Below are 24,523 nucleotides of genomic sequence, written 5' to 3'. Positions count from 1 at the left end.
TTGGAAAAACTCCTATTCGGATCCTCTGCCCATTTTTTAATCAGATTGTTTGGGTTTTTGCTAGTGAGCTGTATGCATTCCATAGGTATGGATATGAACCCCTTAGCAGATATGTGATTTGCAAATATATTCTCCCATTCAGTAGGTTATCTTTTTATTTTGTTGGTTTCTTTTGAAGTTTGGAAGCTTTTTAATTTGATGTAGTCCCACTTGTTTTTTCAGAGAAGGCAATGGCAGCCCACTCCAGTACTCTTGCCTGGAAAATCCCATGGGCAGAGGAGCCTCGTGGGCTGCAGTCCATGGGGTCGCAAAGAGTCGGACACGACTGAGCGACTTCCCTTTCACTTTTCACTCTCATGCATTGGAGAAGGAAATGGCAACCCACTCCAGTGTTCTTGCCTGGAGAGTCCCAGGGACGGGGGAGCCTGGTGGGCTGCCATCTATGTGGTCGCACAGAGTCGGACACAACTGAAGCAACTTAGCAGCAGCAGCAGCACTTGTTTATTTTTTTAGGTTGTTACTTTTGCTTTAAGCATCAACTCCAAAAAAAAATCATCACTAAGACTAATGTCAAGGAGCTCCCCACGTGTGTTTTCTCTTTCAGGTTTTATGGTTTGAGGTCATATATGTACATCTTTCATCCATTTGGAGTTAATTTTTAAAAAATTTTATTGGAGTATAGTGTACAATGTTGTGTTAGTTTCAGGTATATAGCTGAGTGATTCGCTTATACATGTACATGTATTAATTAATTTCTCAGATTCCCCATTCTTTTTGGCTGCACTGGACCTTTTGCTGCGTGCGGGCTTTCTCCAGTTGCAGTGAGCGGGGGCTACTCTTTGCTGCAGCACATGGCTTTTCTCTGTGGTGGCTCCTCCTGTGGTGGAGCACAGGCTCCAGGGTGCATGGGCTGCGGTAGCTGCAACTCACAGGCTCTAGAGCAAGGCCTCAATAGTGGTCGGACACAGGCTTAGTTGCTCCACAGCACGTTGAGCCTTCCTGGACCAGGGATTGAACCTGTGTCCCCTGCATTAGCAGGCAGATTTTTATCCACTGTACCACCAGGGAAATCCAAGATTTTTTTTTCTTGTGTAGATTACCAGAATATTGAATAGAGTTCCTGTGCTATACAGTAGGTGCTTGTTGGTTATCTACTTTATATATAGTAGTGTATGTATGTTAATCCCAAACTCCTGATTAATCCCTTCCCACCACATTTCCCCTTCGGTAACCATAAATTTGTTTTCAATATCTGTAAGTCTGCTTCTGTTTTGTAAATAAGTTCATTTGTATCATTTTTTAGATTCTACATATGGGTGATAGCATATGATATTTGGCTTTCTCTGTCAGACTTACTTCACTTAGTATGAAAATCTCTAGGTCCGTCCATGTTGCTTCAAATGGCATTTTGTTCTTTTTTATGACTGAGTAACAGTCCATTGTATATACGTACCACATCTTTGACCATTTCTCTGTCGAGGGATATTTAGATTGCATCCATGTCTTAACTATTGTGAATAGTGCTGCAGTGAACACTGGGGTGCCTGTATATCCTTTCAAACTATGACTTTCTCTGGATATATGGAGTGGGATTGCTGGATCATATGATAGTTCTATTTCTACTTTTAAAGAAATATCCATACTATTCTTCATAGTGGTTGTATCAGTTTACATCCCCACTAATATTGCAGGAGGTTTCTCTTTTCTCCACACTCTCTCCAGTATTTATTTGTAGACTTTCTGATGATGGCCATTCTGACTGGTATGAGGTTGTGATACCTCGCTGTAGTATTGATTTTGATTTCTCTGATCATTAGTGATGTTGATCATCTTTTCATGCTCTTTTTGACCATCTGTATGTTGTTTTTGGAGAAATGTCCATTTAGATGTGCCCATTTTCCGATTGGGGATTTCTTTTTTTTTTTTTTTTTTTTTAGGTATAGAGCTGCATATATTTTGTTTGTATATGTTGGAGATTTATCCTTTGTCAGTTGCTTCATGTGCAAATATTTTCTCCCATTATGTGGATTATATTTTTGTTTGGCTTATGGTTTCATTTGCTGTGCAGAAGCTTTCACATTTAGGACCCGTTTGTTTATTTTTGTTTCTGTTTTCATTATTCTAGGAGATGAATCAAAGAAGATACTTCTGTGATGTATTTCAGAGTGTTCTGCTTCTGTTTTCCTCTAAGGGTTTTATAGTGTCTAATCTTATATTTAGGTCTTTGATCCATTTTGAGTTTATTTCTGTGTATGGTGTTAGGGAATGTTCTTTTACATGTAGCTGTCCAGGTTTCCCAGCAACGTTTATTGAATAGATTGTCTTTTATCCATTTTGTTGTCTTCCCTCCTTTATCACAGGTTAATTGACCATAGGTGCATGGGTTTATTTCTGGGCTTTCTGTCCTGTTCCATTGGTCTGTCTTTCCGTCCTTGTGCCCATACTATACTCTCTTGATTACTGTAGCTTTGTAGTGTAGTCTGAAGTCAGGGAGCCTTATTCCTCCAGCTCTATTTTTCTTTCTCAGGATTGCTTTGGCTATCTGGGGCCTTTTGTGTCTCCATACAACTTTTAAAATTTTTGTTGTAGTTCTGTTAAAAAAGAAATGCCATTGGTAATTTGTAGATAGCCTTGAATAGGATAGTCAAAATTGATTCTCCAAATCCAAGACTGTGGTATATCTTTCCATCTGTGTATGTCATCTTCAGTTTTTTTCATCAGCATCTTACAATTTTTAGAGTATAGGTCTTTTGCTTCTTTAGGTAGGTTTGTTCCTAAGTATTTTATTCATTTTCATGTGATAGTAAATAAGATTGTTTCCTTAACTTTCCTTACTGATCTTTCATTGTTAGTGTATAGGAATGTAACTGATTCCTCTGTATTAATTTTGTATCCTGCAGTTTTACCAAATCCATTGATGAGCTCTAGTAGTTTTCTGGTAGCATCTTTAGGATTTTCTATATATAGTATCTTGTCATCTGCAGAATAGGACAGTTTTACTTCTTTTCCAATTTGGATTCCTTTTTATTTCTTCTTGTTCTATGATTACTGTGGCTAGGACTTCCAAACCTATGTTGAATAAAAGTGACAAAGTGGATATCTGTGTCTTTTTCCTATCTTAGAGGAAGTGCTTTCAGCTTTTCACCTGTGAGTACGATGTTAGCTGTGAGTTTGCTATATATGGCCTTTATTATGTTGAGAGAGGTTCCCTCTCTGCCCACTTTCTAGAAAATTTATATCATAAATGAGTGTTGAATTTCATCAAAAGTTTTTTCTGCATCTATTGACATGGTCATAAGGTTTTTATTCTTCAATTTTTTAAAGTGGTGTATTACACTGATTGATTTGCAGATATTGAAAAGTCCTAGTATCCATGGGAGAATTCCCACTTGACCATGATGCATGATCCTTTAAGCTTATTGTTGAATTCTTTTTGCTAGTGTTTGGTTGAAGATTTTTGCGTCTCTGTTCATCAATGTTATTGGCCTGTTATTTTCTTTTTTTGATGGTATCTTTTTCTGATTTGGGATCAGGGTGATGGTTGCCTCATATAATTGAGTATGGGAGTGGTCCTTCCTCTGAAATTTTTTGGCAGAGTTTCAGAAGGATAGGTGTTAACTCTAACTTATTTGTGTGAATATGTGTATCTGCAAAAGAAGGTGGGGAATGTAGTATTTCCACCAGGTAGTGTTGTGCCACCTAAAAAGCCTGGTTCATTTGAGAAAGGTGGCATGGGCATTGAAGTCTCTGCCAGATAACCTCTGTGATCTGGAAAATGACCATGGCAATGGTTCCTTATGGATTTGTTGGGGGGGTTCGTGAGATAATGTAAACTTTGTGCAGCGCCTGGCACAGAGTGCATGCTAAACAGATGACAGGCACCAACATTAAGTGCCTGGTGCCAAACTAAGCACCTTCTGTGTTATCTCACTGAAGTCCCACGACAACCTGGTGAGGCAGAAATTAGTGTCCTTACTTTATAGATGAGAGCACTGAGGTTCAGAGTAGTTAACTGCTTGCCAGAGGACACACCTGTGGAACAGGCAGAGCTGAGGGTGAGCCCTTGTCTCTAGGATGCCAAGTCCATTCATTCCCTTCACCATGAGGCACACAGCCTTCCCTTAGAGACTGACCCCCTCCAAGACTCACCCGGTGAAACTATGGGGGCTGAGGTGTGGCAGAATGGAAACGGGGCTGGCTGATGTCCAGGCTGAACCCAAGGCCCAGAACTCCCTCTCTCTACCCGGGATACCCAAAGGAGAAACAGGACAAGGATCAAAAATCCCTTTAGGCTCCCATTGTCATAAGACCTGCAGCCTTGAAGTCGGAAGGTCAATGATTCAGTTTGCTGAAGGACCCTGGGGAAACCCGTTTTCTCCGTGAACCTCAGTTTCTCTGTCTGCACAATGGACAGGAGGCTGTTGAATCCTCTGCCTGTTCTGAGACATTTTTAGAGCAGCGTGGCTAGACTGTTCTGAGCTCCTTGTGAAGCAAGTCTGTATAAATGAGATGCGCCGCTCTCCTGTTGGCTCATTTCTCAGTCTTAGAGCATTCTAACTACTTGTGGGATGGGCAGAGGAGTGGGGAAACCCAAATGTCTGTGGATAGGGGCTGCTTCTCAGGCACGAATGTGCCCAGCACACCCTCCCAAGCCCACACTGATACACACAGTCTGGCTGTCTCACCACCAAGCCCTGGGCTGGACTGGCTCAGGTGCAAGAGAGGCTAGGACTGCAGCCCTCTGCTGGGCTCAGGATCGTGGGTGATTTATAGTTCATGCGTCAGACTTTGACCTTAATTTCTTCTGTCGTTGTGGGGCTGTAAAATTCATTAGGGACCTGTAGGCGGAGTGATGGAGATGTCAGGCGGGCAATCGTGTGAGTATTTAGCCTATCAGATGTGTGGCTTGCCATCTGGGGAGACAACAGGAGGATGCGGAATCAGGACTGTTCATTAGTGAGACACACGTGCTGGCCCAGTCGGAGCCCACTGACGGCATCAGGCATGGGAGCTGTGCCACCCAACTCCAAGTCACCTGGAGTGGGAATGTGTCCTGGCACATGAGTCCCACCCAGGTACCTCTCCCCACCTTCCCACTAGGCCTGGAACCACCTGTTGCATCCCATGGGAGCAAGCAAGGAGAGGAGGGAGGGGGTTGGACTCCAGGCAAGGATACAGTGGTGAGATCTAGCAGTGAGGGGAGGTGTTCCCAACCACAGTTTGGCTGCATCCCCAGGGGGTTGATTGGACTGTCTTTTCCTCCTCCTTCCATCTCCTCTGCGCATCAGGCCCCACTTGACTGAGCCTCAGCCACGGTGTCTGTCCCCATATTTCTTTGGCACTCTCCCTTTCTCATCCTCTACCACATAATCCCATCTTGATAACTGGCCTCGAGTCCCTTCTGATTGTGAGCATCACGTTCACCCCCGGTCACCCTCCCACATCCCTGGGAAAATGACTTTCTGCATTCCAGTCTTCTTTGTTTGAAGGGGTCTGATGTGATGTTTTTAAAAAAGGCACTCAGTTGAGTCTTCCTCAAGCCCGAGGGCATAAGGAAATGGACAGCATTGTAGAGTTAGGAGTGGGATTTCTTTGCTCTTTGATTTATGCGTGCAAGTGTCAGACAGATTGAAGGTTCGAGTCCCACCTCTCGGTGACCAGCTGCAGGACCCTGAGCTGAGTAGCAGCTGTCCCTGAGCCGCGACCACTGTGAGTACCGAGAGGACTAGGGGCATACTGTCAGACTCACCATGGGTGCCCAGCATCCAGCCTGAGGCTTGTGTCTGAGGTCTGGCTCCCCAGAAGCTGACTCTGAGACAGGGACATAAAGACAGGCAGTTTACTTGGGACAGGATCCCAGGAAACTCAGATGGGAGTAGGAAGTGAGACGAGGTCACTCAAGACGGCACCGTGAAGCTTGTTTCCATGAGGGGGCTCCTGGAGTGCCATCCACTGGGAAGTCAGTGGGAAGGTTGTGCCTGAGCCATCCGAGCTCAGGACAAGGAGGCTAGGATATGGGTCCAATGAGTCCTACCCACATTTGAGTGAAGGCAGCTTCTGGGGAATGTGGCCACCCCATCATTCCAACTGCTCCCTTGAGAAGAAAGTCCACAGGACAAGAGAAACACAGGTGCCTCCCCCAAAGCAGCCCCCGGCACCTGGAAGTGGGCACAGGGGGTCGTGTGTGGTGCTGGAAGCTTCTGCTGCAGCTGAGCACTTTCCCTGAAATGAGGGTAGAATTAGTACTTATCTCGCAGAGTAGGAGTGGAAATGAAATGTGCTACTGACTCAATGGACATGAGTCTGAGTGAACTCCGGGAGCTGGTGATGGACGGGAGGCCTGGCGTGCTGCAATTCCTGGGTTCGCAAAGAGTCAGACACGACTGAGCAACTGAACTGAATATTCCTAGATTTCTTGGGATAAATCCTAGAGCCCAGTAAGGACTAAGCAAGAGTGAGCTGCTATTTCTATTTTTGCAGTCATGTCCGCTGGAATTGCTTCATCTGTAAAATGGGATTGTGGCCCCATCTTGCTGGTTGCTTTAAGGACTAGGGCCAAATCATGCCACGTTTCTCACACAGTGCCCGGCCCAGAGCTGATATTCAGCAGGGCAGTGATGGCAGTTGTGCCCCTGCCTCCATGGGGCCCCTCAGACCAACATGGCATCTCCCCAGCAGGAGGCCCGGGGACCACCAGGCAGCATCAGGCATGAGGCGCAGGCAGCCGTGGCCTCCCTGACAGCCCTTGACATCCTGTAATTGCTTTCCTGTGACGACTTCTTTAAGCACAGAGCCGCTGGCCAGAGCAATTTGCTCCCCATCAATTTTCATTTCCAGGTTTTAAAATAAAGAGAAATAAGGAAGGGGTGGAGGAGCCCAAGAACAACACCATGTCTTCAGTAACAAGCGAGCTGAGGACCCCACACCTTAAGTGCGCTGTCAGCCCGTTCTTAGCTTTCAATCCTCCTCCCCCTGCTGCAGATGGACACGGTAATAGGCGGGGCTTGGGTCTGGCCCTGCTGGAGCTCCCCCTGCCACGGGCTCAGTGCCACTCCCCTCCTCTCCCACCAGCCCACTGCAGGCACAGCCCCGGCGGGAGGGCCAGGCTGAGAGGGGGCTCAGCAGGAGCAGGTCTGCTGAGGGCCAGAAAGAGTGAATAGTTAGAACTGTGCATGGTGAGATGAATACTGGCTCCGCTTGGACGGCAGGTTCCTATGTGCCAGGCATGGGTCTAAGGTACCTTCTAAAATCCCCACACCAATCCTATGAGGCAGGTACTGTCATTAGCCCCATTTTACAGATGAGAAACTGAGGATTAAAGTGGATGTGACTATGGTTGTTGACAAATAGGCCAGGAAAGGAAGTCAGAGGCCACAGAGGCTGGCCCACATCAGGCCTCAGGGATACTACAAGCAGTTGGGACTGTCTTCAGTGCCCTGGGAGCCTTCTAAACTGGAGAATGGTGTCCCATGTGGCCAGATGCTCCGTCTGGCTCTGGTGGAGGATAGGCTGCTAGCATCAGAGGAGAAGCAGGCAGACGGTCAGGAGGCTGTGCAGCATGTGGGCCAAGAAGCCAGGGTCTTCCTCAGAGTCCCACAGCTGATGGTTTAGGCAGAAGCTGGACCAGAACCCAGATCTCGGGTTGGAGGGATTTTCCCCTTTTGGAGGGATTTTCACGACCCTGCACAGAGCCACAGGTCCTTTTGAGGGCCTTGGTGCTGGCCTCCCAGGGAGAAAGATATTTCTCACCCTCCAGCAGGCAGAGCAGAGGGGCTCTATCCACGTCCCACTGGTTGTTGACTCCCGTAGGGAAGGTGGGACTGAGACATCCTGAGGCCTTCTCTGCAGTCAGTACTAGGACCACAGGTAGTGCGGCTTGGGCATGCACCGTGGAGTGGTGGCCGTCCACCCCAGGTCCACCACCCACCGGGCCCCCACGTTTTCCTAACTGCCCTCCTCCTCGGCGACTCACCTGATCATGGGCTCTGAGCCTCTGTCCCCAGCCTCCCCAGTAGCACCATGTCCTAAAGCCTCCTCACACTCAGAAGGCCAAGAACAGGCCCCGGGGACTTTCCTAAGTGTATCTTTCTTCCCATGGCCCACAGCCTCCCCGGGGTCTCTCCTGCACCCTCTCGCTCACCTCCTAGTCCCACTGCCTACCGGGAGCACTCACCTTCTTACCTTACATGAAGTCCAGTGGGAGGCCTTTCCTTCCTGTCATTTCTTTACTGCTCTCATTTCTTCTCCTCCCAGGAGAGTGGCACCCCACCCCCGGGCCAAGAACCCCCAGGAAGGTACTCACAGCAACAACTTCTAGCCAAACCTCATTTGCCCACCCCTCACCATGCCCTCACCCGTGAGCCCTGGCTTCCTTCTTGGATCAGATAGCTTCCTTCTGAGATGACGACAGAAATGACACACCAAGCATTTCCCTGGAAGTGGGGGCAGACCAGATGATATTTCCTGGCCATAGGCTTTGTATCCTAGAGAGAAGCCGAAATCCTCGTCCACAGCCCCATGGGAGGGACCGTGGCAATAGGGGAGAGGGCCTGCTCAGGCCAAGTGGAGGCCACCCCAGCCTCTGGGATACTGGGTTCCTCCAGTGGAGTCCCTTCCTGCCTCACACAGCAACAACCCCCAACCACCACCAACCCCCGGCAAGCTTGCAAGAGTGCAGTTAATCTTACGTAGTTTAAAGAGTTATTCAGAGGGGCTCAGTGAATGATAAATGTGGAAAGCATTACCAGTGAAGCACCGGGGCTCCGTGGAGCTGTTTAAAAATGCATTCCCCCATGTAAATTTCTGCTCCATCAATCCTTATGACATGTCAAACATTGCTATTGTTTCCTGAACAAATTGTACCGTGTGCCCTTCTCTGCAGATTTGTGCACGGGAGCAGAACTGCTCGCTGGTGCCCACTGCCTGCCATGGCTGCCGGGACCCGGGGCTGCTGGGGAAGGCAGCTGGGCCCGCCTTGCTTCAGAGCAGAAGCCCATGCGGGGCATCTGGGCAAGCGTGTGTGACGGGAGTGCGGACGCTGGTGGGGAGTGATCGAGTGTATGCTGCCAGCTGCTGGCCCCAGGGAGAGGTGCCCAGGTGGCTGGGGAAGGGGTGGGAAGGGGCCACGGGGGCTGAGGCTGGGGTCAGGGTGGGGGTGGCTCGAGACTGAGGGCAGGCGCAGATGCTCGTGTGTTGGCGTGTGTGAGTATGTGGCAGGATGTGGACCCCCTCAGCCAGACAGGTTTCGGTGAGAGTATGTGAGGACAGGGAGGTATGGGGAGCTGCCCAAGACACAGAGAGGGAGAGAGAGAGGGTATGTGGCGAGGGATGTGTGCATGTGTGTGTAGAGAAGAGACAGTGAGGTCGAGGAAAGTGAGACAGCATAGGATGGATGAGAGAAGACACAAGAGCAGGACTTTCTAGCTATAAAGAAGGGCAGAGGGTGTTTAGAAACATGAGCGAAAAGGGCATCTGCCCAAGGGAGGCCGTCAGGGTATCAGAGTGCAGCAGCTTCTGCTGAGCAGTAGTTAGAGGCAGACCTGAGAGGGCCCGAGCAGATAGGAGTCAGGTTGGGGCATAAGGCCCAGCATCAATGGATGGGCATCTGCAACGCCATGACGAGGGATGACAGGATGGTTTGGGGACCCGTGGAAATGGCATCAGCAAGGCAGAGAGCATGCAAGGGAGGCCCCTGGCCCAGGGCAAATGAATGGAAGAGGGTGAGAGATGGTGTCTACTCACTGTCAAAATAGGCTGGGTCAGGAGGGAGCTTTGGGAAAGAGACGAGAGGACCTGACCGCTGTTGACATGGCAGGTCCCTGGGAGTCGGGATGAGATGCTGTGATGATCATCAGAGGGCAGGGAGCTGGGCTGAGTATAGAGCCCTGCCATCCAAGTTGAAGGGAGAGTTACATCCCCAAGGCGCTAAGGAAAAGCCCTGTGCAAATCAGTAGGGTCCCCACAGCCACCAGGCTGCCCCAGTCTTTAGCAGCTGGCAGCCTCCCTGAGTCTAGGCCCGGAGCCACCTGCACACACCAAGACTAAGCTTGGGTGGGACGAGATGGACGGGGGGACTTGCTTTAAGGGCCAGGTGTCTTGGCTGAGGAAACCACGCCAGAAGCCTCTGTGTCCTCTGAGATGGGTACAACCAGAATCACTGGAGCCCACCCACTCCAGGCAGAGGCTGGAGGCAGACCCTCTGCAGGAAAAGACTGCCTGTGGGGGCCTCATCTCCAGGGTGGGGACAGTGGCCTGGTGGGAGCCACTGGATCCCATGGCTGAGCTCTCAAATGCAGGAGGACGGCTCTCCCTGGCCCTGCCAGCGGGGGACGAGTGCAGGGGAGGGGAGTGGCTGAGAGCACCTGTCTTTCAGTTGACTGTATTGGGTTCATGTCCTGGTACTGTTTGACCTTGGGCAAGTTGACCGACCTTTCTGAGCCTCAGTTCCTTCCATCTGTGAGACAGAAATAATACTGGTGCTGGTCCCATAGGACTCTGAGGAGGATAGGATGAAATAAAGCACAGGAAATGCCAGGCACAGCTCCTGACACACAGTAAGTGCTCAAAGGGAAATGGCAGGGGGTCCTTTGCCCCCCGCCCCACCCTAGAGCCAGGGGAGAGTTGGATGTTTCTGACACAGCCTGGCCCGTCTGGGGATGGCTCTTCCCCCACTGCAGGTTCTCCTTGTCTTAACCTTTGGAATTTCCCCCCCATGTATTTATTTTTTCTCCTTTTTGTCAGCAGAAGAAAATTACACTTCTGCCGGCATTGTCCATCACAGAAATAAGCACTCTTGGATGCAATTATAAAGGCCCAAATGAGGAAATTAGTTTTGCTAGTAATGCCAGTGTTGGGGAGAATCGGAGGAGATGCCTTATATATCAGGCCCTGGGCAGCAGCCAGTCCCAGCCGCACCGTCTCCCTCGAACGGACCACAGGGACAGATGCTGACCTGCCGGCGGGCTTCCTGGGCTGCAAACGCTTCTGCTGGGGGAGGCAGAGACAGTCTGAGCCACCTCCAGGCCTCAGTGAGGGCACTTCTCACCAGGATCTACCGGGCTTCTCGGCGTCTAGCCATGACTGCCCTGTGGACCCGAGTCCACTTTGCCAAGGAGCCTCTCACAGACAAATCGATCTAAACCAGCAACCCCAGTCACCTGCTAGCCCATCTTCTGTATTTCCCCAACGTTCTTGCCACTGTCTGTTATTTAGCTATTTCTCTCCTCCGTTATTGTCTATCTCCACTTTCTGATTGTAAGCCACATTCCAGCAAGGGCATTGTCACACTTACGACTGTGGCACAAGGCCTGGCATGGTAGCTGGCACACTGGAAATGTCCAAAGTGTTTACCGAGTACGTGACTGAGCGCAAGTCTGGTCATCATCTTGGTGGAGGTTGTCTCTGAGGTGTGCCAGGTGCCCCCCCCATCTGCCCCTCCAGACCCAGCGTGCCCTTCTCACCTGCCCTGCACGTGCCGCAGGCTGACTGTGAGGGCCCTTCACGGAGTGCTTGCCCCCACCCCACTTGCCTCTGGGGTTTGGTCAGTACACAGCTTGGACAAGAGATCTGAGCATGGGAGACTCACTTGAGATGCTTTATGAACCCCAGCCCTGCCTCCTGGGCCACGCAAGGAACCCCTGCTCTGCTGATGGGGAGCATTAGCCCCACCCCCAGAAGGAAGGCCAAGCTAGCCCTCAGTGTCTGGCAATGAAAATCCCAGACTTTGCTAAATTTGGCAAAGATTTTGAGCCCTGTGCCAGGTACACCAGGGGACACAGAAATAAGGTACAGACTTGTCTGTCAAGGGGAGGGAACGGGACACGCAGAGGTGGATTTCAGGAATGGCGGACTGTTCCCAAACCAGTCCAGCTAGGGGCTCTCAGGCCAAGAACAGCGAGCAGACAGGGAGCTCCCTAAGGGAGGGGGCTCTAGGGGTGGGCTCTGAGCGGGGGCGCAGAGTGTGGACAGCAGTTATGGCTGACCAGGCAGGAGGATGCTTTGGGTGCATCAGGGAGACCTGGATACAGAATCACCAAGGCCAGCGGGACTGTGCCTTGATGCCACGGTCCCCAGGTTTTGCCATCTTATCCCTGGGCCTCTTGTGAGCATCTTGGCAAGTGGCAGAATGCGCTAGTATGTAACTGTGGGTGAGACTCTAGCCCAGGTGGGATAGCAGCGGGGTCACACAGGCGTCAGAGGGAGGACCAGGAGCTCAGCTCAGGGGCCCACCTGGAACCCTGGTTCTGCATTTCTTAGAGTCACCAGGTACAGTGTGAGAGCCACCCATCCTGGCCATCCCCTTCCCCCATCCTTGCAGCCCTCTGACTGGCCTGCGAGATCCCGGGGGTGACCCTTTAGGGAAACAGAGCATTCCCAGAACGTGGCAGGAAGGAGGGGGTGTTCATGGCCTGAGGAGGACATTTGTTCTCTCTGCACTGGCCCCTGGTCACTCCTCCAACCCACCTTCTTAAAGGGGAGCCAGTGGTCACTGTCTGGCACCTAATTCATCTGTTGATTTTTCCATTGTTCAGACACGAAGCAAGGTCTGGGAAGGAGGTTGTTGTGAAAAGTATGGTAACCAGCAATAAGGGGCTGGGACAGAGCCCTGCCTGCACGGGACAGGTTGCAGGCGGGTAGCGGAGCAGGCAGGACCGAGCTGCTCCCTGGCCTCCACAGGATGGAGCTCCCAGGGCCTTTCCCAGAAGGTGCTAAATGGTTTTCAGCACAGGGATTTGGAAGCCAGCTCCGTTGCTTAGCAGCTGTGACATCTCGGGCAAGTTCCTTATCATCCTGTCTCTTTCCTTGTTTGTTAAAGACAGGATCCGAGGGCTATTTAAGCACCTACCATGTATGGATGTGGTCAGAAATAAAACAATCTGCCATTGGAACTTTGGACTTTGGCACATTGAAACATGTGCTGTTGGGAACAGTCTGCCATTCCTGAAATCTGCCTCTGTGTGTCCCGTTCCCTCCCCTTGACAGACAAGTCTGTACCTTATTTCTGTATCCCCTGGTGTGCCTGCCTGGCACAGGGCTCAAAATCTTTTTTGAGTTTATAGTATACCTTAACCTGTGTGGTGTGTATCTGGATGCAGGTATAGCTACAGATGATAGAGATCCGAGCTTTCCTGAGCCCTCCTTATGTCCAGGCCCCACAACCCGACCCTAGCACAGCTTCAGCCTTCTGTGCAGTCAGGGCTGGGAATGTCTCTGGCAGGGTGGAGCCCTGACCAACCTTGGGGAGCTGCACATGGTCCAGCTGAGATGAGACCGGAGCTGGCAGCAAAGCCAGAGTGCATGGCTAAGGATGAATGTAGAGGAGGGTCTCCAGCAGGGCTGCCTAGTGGGTCAAATTTGCTGCCTTGTCCTGGGCACAGGGCCTTTAACTGGCCGCACTACAGCCTGGCCCTGGCCCGAGCACCCCAGCCAGGCCCTCCCTCTGTGTCAGTCCCGGCTGCTCCCACCCTGGCAGGCGCACAGAAGCAGCTTTTCGTCTTCATATTATTCTGCTTCATGCACTTGAAAAATGAAAGTTCTCCCTCTCCTCTTCACCAGGCATACATATTTCATACGGTCATTAGACGGTGGCAGTAAAGGACTCACAAATCTTCCCTGGTCAGCATCGGCGGCCTGGGCAGGCAGCAAAAGGCCCCCCGGGAAAGAGGTCACCGTGGGAACCAGGGCTGTGCTCAGCCCACTTGGGGAGGGAGTGGGGACTCAGAGGGGTGGTAGAGGCCAGTGTCGGCCTAGAGACAGAAGACAGTCCCATCTTATACCCAGGGGCTCGTCACCTAATTTCCCTGAGCCTCAGGGTGAAGGGGACTGGATGGGGGTCCTCAGGGGCCCTCCCCACTCTAGCAGGCCAAGTGCAGTTCCATAGGACACAGCAATGTGAAGGGCCTCTCCCCAGGGTCCTGATGTGACCTTCAGGAGCAGGAAACGCCCACTCTGCTGACACCTCTGGGCCTCACCGCTCTTTTTCCCTCTCCTCTTTGCCCCTCCCTTTTCCTTAGAATCCTCTCCTCCTCGCCTTTGCCCCATCTCTCCACCGCTCCCTTCTTGCTAGAATTGGTTCACTCGTTTTCTAAGCATTTGTGAAGCACCTGCTGGGTGCTGGCACCATCTAGGCTGGGAGGTAAGCCCGGCAGACGTGGCTCTGCCCCTCTTGCTTCCCGAGAGCCTTTCCTTTGATAAATGAGAATGCCGAAGCCCCAGGGGATTGCTCTCTGGTCACACAATGACCTCAGCTGTTAACGCTGACCTGGAAGTAGCATCTCTACATTACACTGACCCCTCGCCAAGGGGCTTGATGGCATCTGGTCGTCTCCTTCCCAGACCAGGCTACAGTTATTGTAGCTATAATACCATACATGGTGGTTGATTGTTGGTGGAACCAGAGGGGCTTATGGGCACCTCCCCCATTTCTCTGGCCTCTGAAAGGAGAGATGATAGGTGATGAGGGGTTGTGTTCTCTCTCCTGGAATAACCAGGCACCTCTCCGTCTGAGAACGGGTTCTCTTCCTGGTTTAGAAGCAAGAACACATTGAGGTGAAGGGTGTGGCAAGCTGATTCTGGGTTCAAATCCTAACTCTGCCACTTTTTGAGCTAAAAAGCCTCAAATGAGCTGTTTACCCTTTCTGTGCCTCAGTTTCCCCATCTGTAAACTGGAGGTAATGCTAATAATAGCACCTACCAGGCGTGCTGCAGTCAGTGGGGTTGCAAAGAGTCAGACATGACCGAGCGACTGAATAGCAACAACATAGAGTCATCATGAGAGGTAAAATACATGACAAGTTCAAGGAGCTGGTAAAGGCAGTTGTCGAGTGTCTCAGGCACAGGGGAGGGTCTGCCCGGGAGTCAGTCTTGGGTTGGAGGGTGGGTTGCATAGCTTGGCATTTACATTTCCACTTACTTGCCTTGCATGCCCTGAGAACCTGGGATGTGCTCAGAGCCTGGCCAGGGCGGCGAGAGGACAGAGGCCCACAGTCTGCTGAGCACAGTGGTGACACTATGTGGAAATTGGGTACAGAAGGCTGTCCTACAAAGCAGGCTGCCCGCCACCCCTGGAGATGGCTTCCGTCTGGATAACCAAGCCTTCCAGAAAACTAAGATTTTAACCCTTTGAGTATAAACATTTTTTTTTCCATTGAAATCATTTGGTATAGAAATATATCGTTTACTTCTCTGCCTTCCTGAACTGAACATACTGAACACAAATGAGCATTTTTTTGAAAATGCAGGTTTATCATAAAGCACACAAAAGTAACAGATTTCACAGAACCTAGGAATTGTAAAAGGAATCTCAAAAAATATTTAGTACCAAGGTATTGAGTGAGAGGGAAATAGGGAGATACTGGTAAATGGGTACAAACGTTCAGTTCTAAGATGAGTAAGCTCTGAGGATCTAATGTATAACGTGGTGGCTGTAGTAGATAACAGTGTGTTGTACAATTGAAATTTGCTGAGAGAGTAGAATTTAAGTGTTCTCACCAAACAGGGGGAAAAAAGGGAATCTGTAAGGTTATAGGTAATTAATTAACTCAATAATGGGAATCTTTTCCATTGTCAGTTATACCTCAATGTAATATCAGGACTGCCCTGATGGCTCAGATGGTAAAGGATCTGCCTGCAATGCAGGAAACCTGGGTTTGATCCCTGGGTCAGGAAGATCCCCTGGAGAAGGGAATGGCTACCCACTCCAGTATTCTTGCCTGAAGAGTTCCAGGGACAGAGGGGCCTGGAAGGGTATAATCCATGGGATCACGAAGAGTCAGACATGATTGAGTGACTAACACTTCCACACTATAACATATTATCATAATTTATGTGTAATGAAGTTATAAAAATAATTTTCATTAATTACACCTCAGAACTAAAAAATAAGTATATTGAATATATTCAATTGATATATTCAATAAAATGTATTGAAACATATTTTTAGCAACAGAACCTTTATCCAACTGTGATCTTATCAAGATGCTGTGAGTGAAAAACAGATGACCCCAAGGTCAGCCCAAGGCCTTTCTCTCTGGTGTCTGGTGTCAGGAAGCAGTTTACCTAGCTCTAGGGCAGTGCCCTGGGAGGGAGCAGAGGTCACAGTGCCTGGTATGGAGTACATGTTTACTAAGGAACTACTGAATAAACACTTGCATGGTGTCACTTAGCCTGCACTGTGGATGTAACCACACCAGGGGCGACGCAGAAGCCCAGAAATCCCAGCCACGAAAGCCAAACCTCCACTGTAACTACCCTCATCCTGAGAAGGGAGGGGATGGTGAGGGTCAGGTGGCCCAAAGAAAGGAACCCTGGACTCAAGTAGGGAATCCCAGCTACTGCCCAGCTATGCTTGAGCCTCCTGATGACCTAGAGTGGTGACAGGGTTACACTGGACCTCACTGTGGTCTGGGCCTCAGTTTTACAATCTATCTGATGGGTAGAAATGTGTATCTTTTTCCTCATGTTGTGACGGTTGTGAGGATAAAATGAGTAGTAATAAACATGGGTGGCCCTTGACAATATAAAGTGCTTGATAGCATTGTAGGCTGGCAGCGGTCACCATTATTGCCATCATCGTCAGGCATAAGGCAGGTCGCTCTCCCTCTAGTATCTTTGACTGTCAGTGACAAAAATCCAACGTGGACCAGCCTGGATAAAACAGATCTTCTTGGGCTCACAAACCAAACTGAGGTGGGAAGGGGTGTCAGATTCAGGACTCTAGAACTACCAGGATCAGCCCTTCTTTTCATCCTCTCTCACATCCAGCAGCTCCCAGTTCACCGTCGTTCCAGCTTCACTGCCCCAGAGGACCGTTCTTATCCCCAGCAGCAATAAGAAGAATCCCAGGGAAGGATTCTGATAGGCCCCAGCTGTGGTCAAGGACCACTCCCTGAGGTCATAGGCAGAGCAGCCCCTACTCAGACCACTTGTTCGAGCAGAGACAGACACCAAAGAAGATGGCTGGGGGGTCGGGCGGCAGACTGCTTCCAGCAGAAGAGGTTGCCAGCCAGATGACAGTCTGCCCAATGCATGCAGTGGATTATTCCCAGGGTTCAAGAAAGGGGAACACCAGAAATCTCCCCACAGGGCCTCCCCCTCTGGGTAGCATGTCTGCCTTGGAGGTTTGGGTGGCTGGAGGAGAGTCACTGAAGGAAGCCACCAGATGGTTGAACCCACCATCCCTTCTGAGATATTTTGCTAACCTACAAGTTGTGACCCCACGCCTCTGGTCCAGGGTCTCTCTCCACAGGTCCAAGCCCTGTGAGCATCTGCAGAGAATGTCTGACATGAGTCCAGAAGGGTGGTTTCCCAAAGTTAGAGATCTAGGAAGAAGACCGATCCTCTGGAACTGTGCACTCCAGTATGAAATCTCCATTTGTGATACTGAAAGCCTTATTAAACCACATGGCTCTAGAAAGTTCTGCCTGAGCCTGAGGAACCATCTGGGAAAAGCATGGATTAACTGTGGACATTTCCTGATGACACTGGGAGCCTCAGCTGGTTCAGGCAGTAATGACTTCCTGTTCTTACCGTTTCAGGCAACAGACAATGATGTGGGCACCTTTGGGGAGGTCAACTACTTCTTCAGCGATGACCCTGACCGGTGAGCACCCCTCCAAGCCCCCACAGTGGCCCGCTGCCACTCACCTGACCCAGGACACTTCTTGGTGCCCAGAAAAAGAGCTGTGCCCCTGTGGCCAGGGAACTGGGCTGGGAGTCAGAACTCATGGGCACCGCTGCTGGTTTGGCTCTGCTTGTGACACAGTGTTGCTCACATCCCCAAAACTCTCTGGGGCATGGTTTCACTGACCCCCAGAAGTAGATTTTAGTTTGGGGAGAAGTAGATTTTAGTTTGGGGAATGAAGAAGCTTTTTTTTTTCTTTTACTTCCTTTTTTTTTTATAAGTTGCCTAATATCTTTATTTTACAAGGGGGACATTTAAACCAATGGAGAAAAATAACCATTTAAACAAACTTTTTCCTCTCCTTTCCTTCTGCTGAAAAATGAAAATCAAATAATGGATTTTCCCTTTTGCTTTAGTTTCTAAAAATCTTAGAGTGCAATTATACATACATTTTTTTTAACTTTTCAATATTTTGTTTTAATTTAATTTTCATTTTATATTGGGGTATAGTTGATGAGCTTCCCTCGTGGTTCAGACAGTAAAGAGTCTGCCTGCGATGCCGGAGACCCAGTCCCTTGGTTGGGAAGATCCCCTGGGGAAGGAAATGGCAACCCTACTCCAGTATTCTTGCCTGGAGAATCCCACGGACAGAAGAACCTGGTGGGTTACAGTCCACGGGGTCACAAAGAGTCAGACATGACAGAGCAACTAACACATAGTTGATTTACAATGTGTTTGAGTCAGCTGTACAGTGGAGTGATTCAGTTATATAAATACATATATCCATTCTTTGTCAGATTCCTTTCCCATATAGGTTATCATAGAATATTGAGTAGAGTTCCTTGTGCTAGGCAATAGGTCCTTGTTGATTTTACACACAGTGCTTTGTATGTGTTAATCCCAAACACCTAATTTATCTTTTCCTCTACCTTTCCCCTTTGGTTACCACGAGTACTTTTTTGAAGTCAGTGAGTCTGTTTCTGTTTTGTAAATAAGTTTATTTGTATCGTCTTTGTATTCCATATGTAAGGGATATCACATGATATTTGTCTTTCTCTGACTTACCTTACTTAGTTTGCTGATCTCTAAGTCCTGCCGCAAATGGCATTGTTGCGGTCTTCGCTGTGGCTGAGTAGCATCCCATTGTATATGCGTACCACATCTTCTTTATCCGTTCCTCTGTCAGGGGGCTTTCAGATTGCTTCTGTGTCTTGGCTATTGTAAAGAGTTCTGCAGTGAACACTGAGGTGCATGTATCTTTTGAATTATGGGTTCTCTGGATATGCAGCCAGAAGTAGGATTGCTGGATCGTATGTTAGCTCAATTTTTAGTTTTTTAAGGAACATGCCTTCTATTCTCCATAATAGTTGTACCAATTTACATTCCCACCGAAGGTTTTATTTTCTCCACACCCTCTCCAGCATTGTTGACAGACTTTTTGATGCTAGCCATGCTGACTGCTGTGAGGTGATACCTCACTGTAGTTTTGATTTGCATTTCTCTAATAATTAGTGATGTTGAGCATCTTTTCATGTGCTGTTTGGCCATCTGTCCTCTTTGGAGAAAGGTCTATTTAGATCTTCTGCCCGTTTTTTAATTGGGTGGTTTGAGGTTTTGTTGGTTTTTTTTTTTTTAATTGAGCTACATGAGCTGTCTGTAGATTTTGGCGATTGATCCCTTGTCAGTCACTTCCTTTGCAAATATGTTCCCCCATTCTGTGGGTTGTCTTTTCGCTTTGTTTACAGTTTCCGTTACTGTGCAAAAGCTCTTAAGTTTAATTAGATTCCATTTGTTTATTTTTGGTTTTACTTTCATTACTGTAAAGGGAGATCCGAAAACGTTGCTGCTTTGCTATATATCAGAGTATTCCGCCTGCGTTCTCTTCTTAGAGTTCTATAGTGTCCAACCTTATGTTTAGGTCTTTACTCCATTTTGAACTTGTTTTTGCATGCAGTATTAGAGAATGTTCTAAATTCATTCTTTTACAAGTAATATCCAGTTTTCCAAGAACCATTGTTGAAGAGACTGTCTTTTCTCTGGTGTGTATTTTTGTATACTTTGTGATAGGTTAATTGACCATTGGTGCATGGATTTATTTCCAGGCGTTCTAGTCTATTCCATTGATCTATATTTCTGATTTTGTGCCAATACCATACTCTTTTGATTACTGTAGTTTTGTAGAAGAGTCTGAAGTCAAGAAACCTGATTCCTGCAGCTCCATTTTTCTTTCTCAGGATTACTTTGGTTAGTTGGGGTCTTTTGTGTTGCCATACAACTTTAAAACTTTTTTGTTTTAGTTTTGTGGAGGGAAAAAGCATTGGTAATTTGATAAGGACTGTATTGAATTTATAGATTGCTTTGTATAGGATAGTCAAAATTAATTCTCCAAATCCAAGAATGTGATATATCTTTCCCTCTGTTTGTGTCATCTTTGATTTTTTTCATCAACATCTTATAGTTTTTAGAGTACAGATCTTTTGCTTCTTTCGTAGGTTTATTCCTATTTTATTCATTTTGATCCAATAGTAAATGAGATTGTTTCCTTAGTTTCTCTTTCTGATCTTTTGTTGTTAGTGTATAGAAATGTACTAGTATATAGATTTCTCTGTATTAATTTTACGTCCTGGAACTTTGCCAAACTCATTGATGAGCTCTGATAGTTTTCTGGTGGACTCTTTAGTATTTTCTATATATATTATCACATCATCTGCAAAGACTGACAGTTTTACTTTTTTTCCAGTTTGGATCCCTTTTATTTCTTCTTGTTCTCTGATTGCTGTGGCTAGGACTTCAAAACCTGTTGAATAAAAGTTACGAGAGTGGACGTCCTTGTCTTTTCCTAATCTTAGAGGAAATGCTTTCAGCTTTTCACCAGTGAGTACAATGTTAGCGGTGGGTTTGTCATATATGGCCTTTATTATGTTGAGGTCGGTGCCCTCTCAGCCCACTTTCTGGAGAGTTTTATCATAGATGATTGTTGAATTTTATCAAAAGCTTTTTCTGTATACATTCAGGTGATTGTAAGATTTTTATTCTTCAATTTGTTAATGTGATGTATCCCTCTGATTGATCTGCAGATATTGGAAAGTCCTAGCATCTGTGGACATAACTCCCTTTGATCATGGTGTATAATCCTTTTAATGTAGTGTTGGGTTCAGTTTGCTAGTATTTTCTAGAAGATTTTTGAATTCGTGTTGTTCTTCAGTGATATCAGGCTGTAAGTTTCATTTTTGTGATATCTTTTTGTGGTTTTGGGATCAGGGTGATGGTGGCTTCATGGAATGAGCTTCATGGAATGAGGAGTTGTCCTTCCTCTGCAGTTTTTCAGGAGAGTTTCAGAAGGATAAGTGGTTAACTCTTCTCTAAATGCTCGATAGAATTTGCCTGTGAAGACATCTGGTCCTGGACTTTTGTTTGCTGGAAGTTTTTAAGTCGGTTTCAGTTTCAGTACTTGTGACTCATCTGTTCATGTTTTCTATTTCTTCCTGGTTCAGTTTTGGGAGATAGTACCTTTCTAAGAATTTGTCCATTTCTTCTGGGTTGTCCATTTTATTGGCATATAGTTGCTTGATGTCCTGTCTTATGATCCTTTGTATTTCTGTGGTGTCAGTTGTAACTTCTTTTCATTTCTAATTTTATTGATTTGAGCTCTCTCCCTTTTTTCTTGATGAGTCTGGCTAAAGGTTTATCAGTTTTGTTTTGTTTATCTTTCCAGAGAACCAGATTTTAGTTTCATTGTTCTTTTCTATTATTTTCTTTGTCTCTATATTTTTTATTTCTGCTCTGATCTTTATAATTTCTTTCCTTCTCACTTTGGGTTTTGTTTGTTCTCTCTCTAGTTGCTTTAGGTGTAAGGTTGGGTTGTTTATTTGAGATTTGTCTTGTTTCTTAAGGTGAGAGTGTATTGCTACAAACTTCTCTCTTAGAAGTGTTTTTGCTGCATCCCATTGGTTTTGAATCCTGTTTTTGTTGTCAGTCTCTAGGTACTTTTGAAACTTTTCTCTTTAATTTCTTCAGTGATCCATCCCTTGTTTAGTAACATATTGTTTAGCCTCCACGTGTTTGTGTTTTTACAGGGTTGTTGTTTTTTTCTGTAGTTGATTACTAATCTCATAGCATTGTGATCTAAAAAGGTGCTTGATATGTTTTTAACTTCCTTAAATTTAGTGAGGCTCACTTTGTGGCCCAGCATGAGATCTATCCTAGAGGATGTTCAATGTACACTTGAGAAGAAAATGTATTCTGTTCACTTGGGATGGAATTTTCTATAAATATCAAATAAATCCATCTAGTCAATTGTGTCATTTAAGGTCTATATTTGTTCCCTTATTGATTTTCTGTCTGGTTGATCTGTCCACTGATGTAAGTGGAGTGTTAAAGTCCCCCACTATTATTGTGTTACTGTCGATTTCTTCTCTTACAGCTGTTAGAATTTGGCTTATATATTGAGGTTTTCCTATGCTGGGTGCATATATATTTACGATTGCTATATCTTCTTCTTGAATTAATCCCTTGATCATTATGTAGTGTCTTTCTTTGTCTGTTATAACAGTCTTCATTTTAAAGTCTATTTTGTCTGATATAAGCATTGCTACTCCAGCTGTCTTTTGATTTTCATTTGCATGGAATACCTTTTTCCATCCTTCCACTTTCAGTCTGTCTCTGTACCTAGACCTGAAGTGGGTCTCTTCTAGATAGCATAGGTGCATGCTGAATTGCTTCAGTCATTTCCAGCTATTGTGACCCCATGGACCGTAGCCCGCCAGGCTACTGTGTCCATGGGATTCTCTAGGCAAGAATTCTGGAGTGGGTTGCCATTTCCTCCTCCAAGATGGCGTATATATGGGTCTATTTTTAGTATCCATTCAGCCAGTCTGTGTCTTTTGGTTGGAACATGTAGTCAATTTACATTTAAGGTAATCTTTGATGATTATGTTCTTATTGCCATTTTGTTGATTGTTTGGGATTTGTTTCTGTTTTTTTTCTGTTTTTTTGTTCCCTTCCTCATTTGTTCTCTTTTGTGATTTGATGACTGTCCTTGGTCTCATGTTTGGATTACTTTCTTGTGTGTGTTGTAGATCTTTCTATTGTAGATTTTTGGCTTGTGGTCACTGTGAGGTTTTGATATATAAACAAGATTGTTCTAAGTTTCTGGTCTCTTAATTTCAAATGCATTTCCAATACCCTGCATTTCTCCTCTTGTCTTCCCATGCTTGCTGGTTTTTGTTATGCTCCGAGCCCGTATCTCCGAACCGACCGAGAGAGCAAGTCCACCACAGTAATGCAAAAACAAGAAGGGAGTTTATCTCTAGCGCGCTAGGGCTCAAGTCTCATCCCACACAAGGGAATCCGACAAGAGCCGCGAACAAAGGAGTATGGCGGCTTATAAACAGGCAGTTCTTTGTCTCAGTTACAGGAGTAGCTGGCGTTACATGATTGGCCAGGCAGGATGAGCGCATATCCTGTCTCTTTCTGGTAAACATGACTCAGGTCCTAGAGACCGTCGTTTGGTCCCTAACAGTTTTGATACCATATTTGTGTGTGGGTGACTTCCTACTTTTACTGTGTGTTTGTCTCTACTGGTGAGCTTTCACATTTATAATTTTCTTGTCCCTAATTATGGCTTTTTCTTCTCCACCCAGAGACGTTCCTTTAGAATTTGTCATATAGCTGGTTTGGTGGTGCTGAATTCTTTATCTGTAAAGCTTTTGATTTACCCATTGAATATGAATGAAAGCCTTACTGGGTAGAGTATTGTTAGTTGTAGATTTATCCCTCTAATCATTTTAACTATATCATGCCACTCCCTTCTTGCCTGTAGAGTTTCTGCTGAAAAATCAGCTGATAATCTAATGGGTATTCCCTTATAGTTTTTTTTTCCTTCTTGCTACTTTTAGTATTTTTTCTCTGTCTTTAATTTTTGTCAGTTTAATTACTATATGTCTTGACATGTTCCTCCTTGGTCTTATCCTATGTGGAATTCTGCATGTCCTGAACTTGAGTGTTTCCTTTCCCATGTTAGGGAAGTTTTTGGCTATAATCTCTTCAAATATTTTCTCAGCCCTTTCTCTCTTTTCATCCGGGACCCCTAAAATCCAAATGTTGCTGTGTTTAACGTTGTCTCTGAGGCCTCTGAAACTGTCCTCATTTCTTTTCATTCTTTTTTCTTTATTCTGTTCTCCTGCATTGATTTCCATCACTCTCTCTTACGGCTCTCTTATTGTTCTTCTGCCTCATTTATTTTGCTATTGATTCTTTCTAGTGTATTTTTCATTCCAGTTATTGTATTGTTCAACTGTTTGTTCTTTAGTACTTCTGGGTCTTTCTTAAGCATAGCTTGTGTCTTCTGGCTCTTTGCTTCTATTCTTTTTCCAAGATCTTGTGGATCATCTTTGGTATCATTATTCCGAATTCTTTTTCAGAAAGATTGCCTATCTCTGCTTTACTTAGTTGGTCTTCTGGAGTTTTATCTTGTTCTTTCAGACGGAACATATTCCTCTGCCATCTCATTTTGTCTGACTTTCTCTGTTTGTGACCTTTTTCTTCAGGCTGCAGGACTGTAAGCTTCTCTTGCTGCTGGTGTCTGCCCCCTTGTGGGTGAGGTTGGTCCAGGGGCTTGTGCAGGCTTCCTGGTGGGAAAGACTGGTGTCTGCCCACTGGTTGGTACAGCTGAGTCTTGTCCCTCTGATGGGCAAGACCATGTTAAAGACTGTTTAGAGGTGGCTGTGGGATCAGGATGGCTTCAGGCAGCCTGTCTGCTGATGAATTGGGCTGTGTTCTCATCCCGTTGGTCGTTTGACCTGAGGTGTCCCAGCACTGGAGCTTGCGGGCTGTTAGATAGGTAGGGCTAGGTCTTCGTGCCAAAGTGGTGACTTTCGGGAGAGTTCATGCCAATGGATATTC

General features: G+C 46.8%; 1 protein-coding gene across 1 annotated transcript in view; it reads left to right on the top strand.

The window, feature by feature from the left end:
* Positions 1 to 24,523, top strand: part of CDH23 (cadherin related 23) — a 431,691-nt gene that overhangs the window by 260,923 nt on the left and 146,245 nt on the right. The window contains exon 14 of the mRNA XM_018042178.1: positions 17,535 to 17,599. Coding sequence (XP_017897667.1) covers positions 17,535 to 17,599 — 65 coding nt within the window. The remainder of the gene's footprint in view (positions 1 to 17,534; positions 17,600 to 24,523) is intronic.

Source organism: Capra hircus, chromosome 28 (genome assembly GCF_001704415.2).
Source record: "Capra hircus breed San Clemente chromosome 28, ASM170441v1, whole genome shotgun sequence".
Lineage (NCBI taxonomy): Eukaryota > Metazoa > Chordata > Mammalia > Artiodactyla > Bovidae > Capra > Capra hircus.
This window is presented reverse-complemented; position numbering and strand designations above follow the sequence as displayed.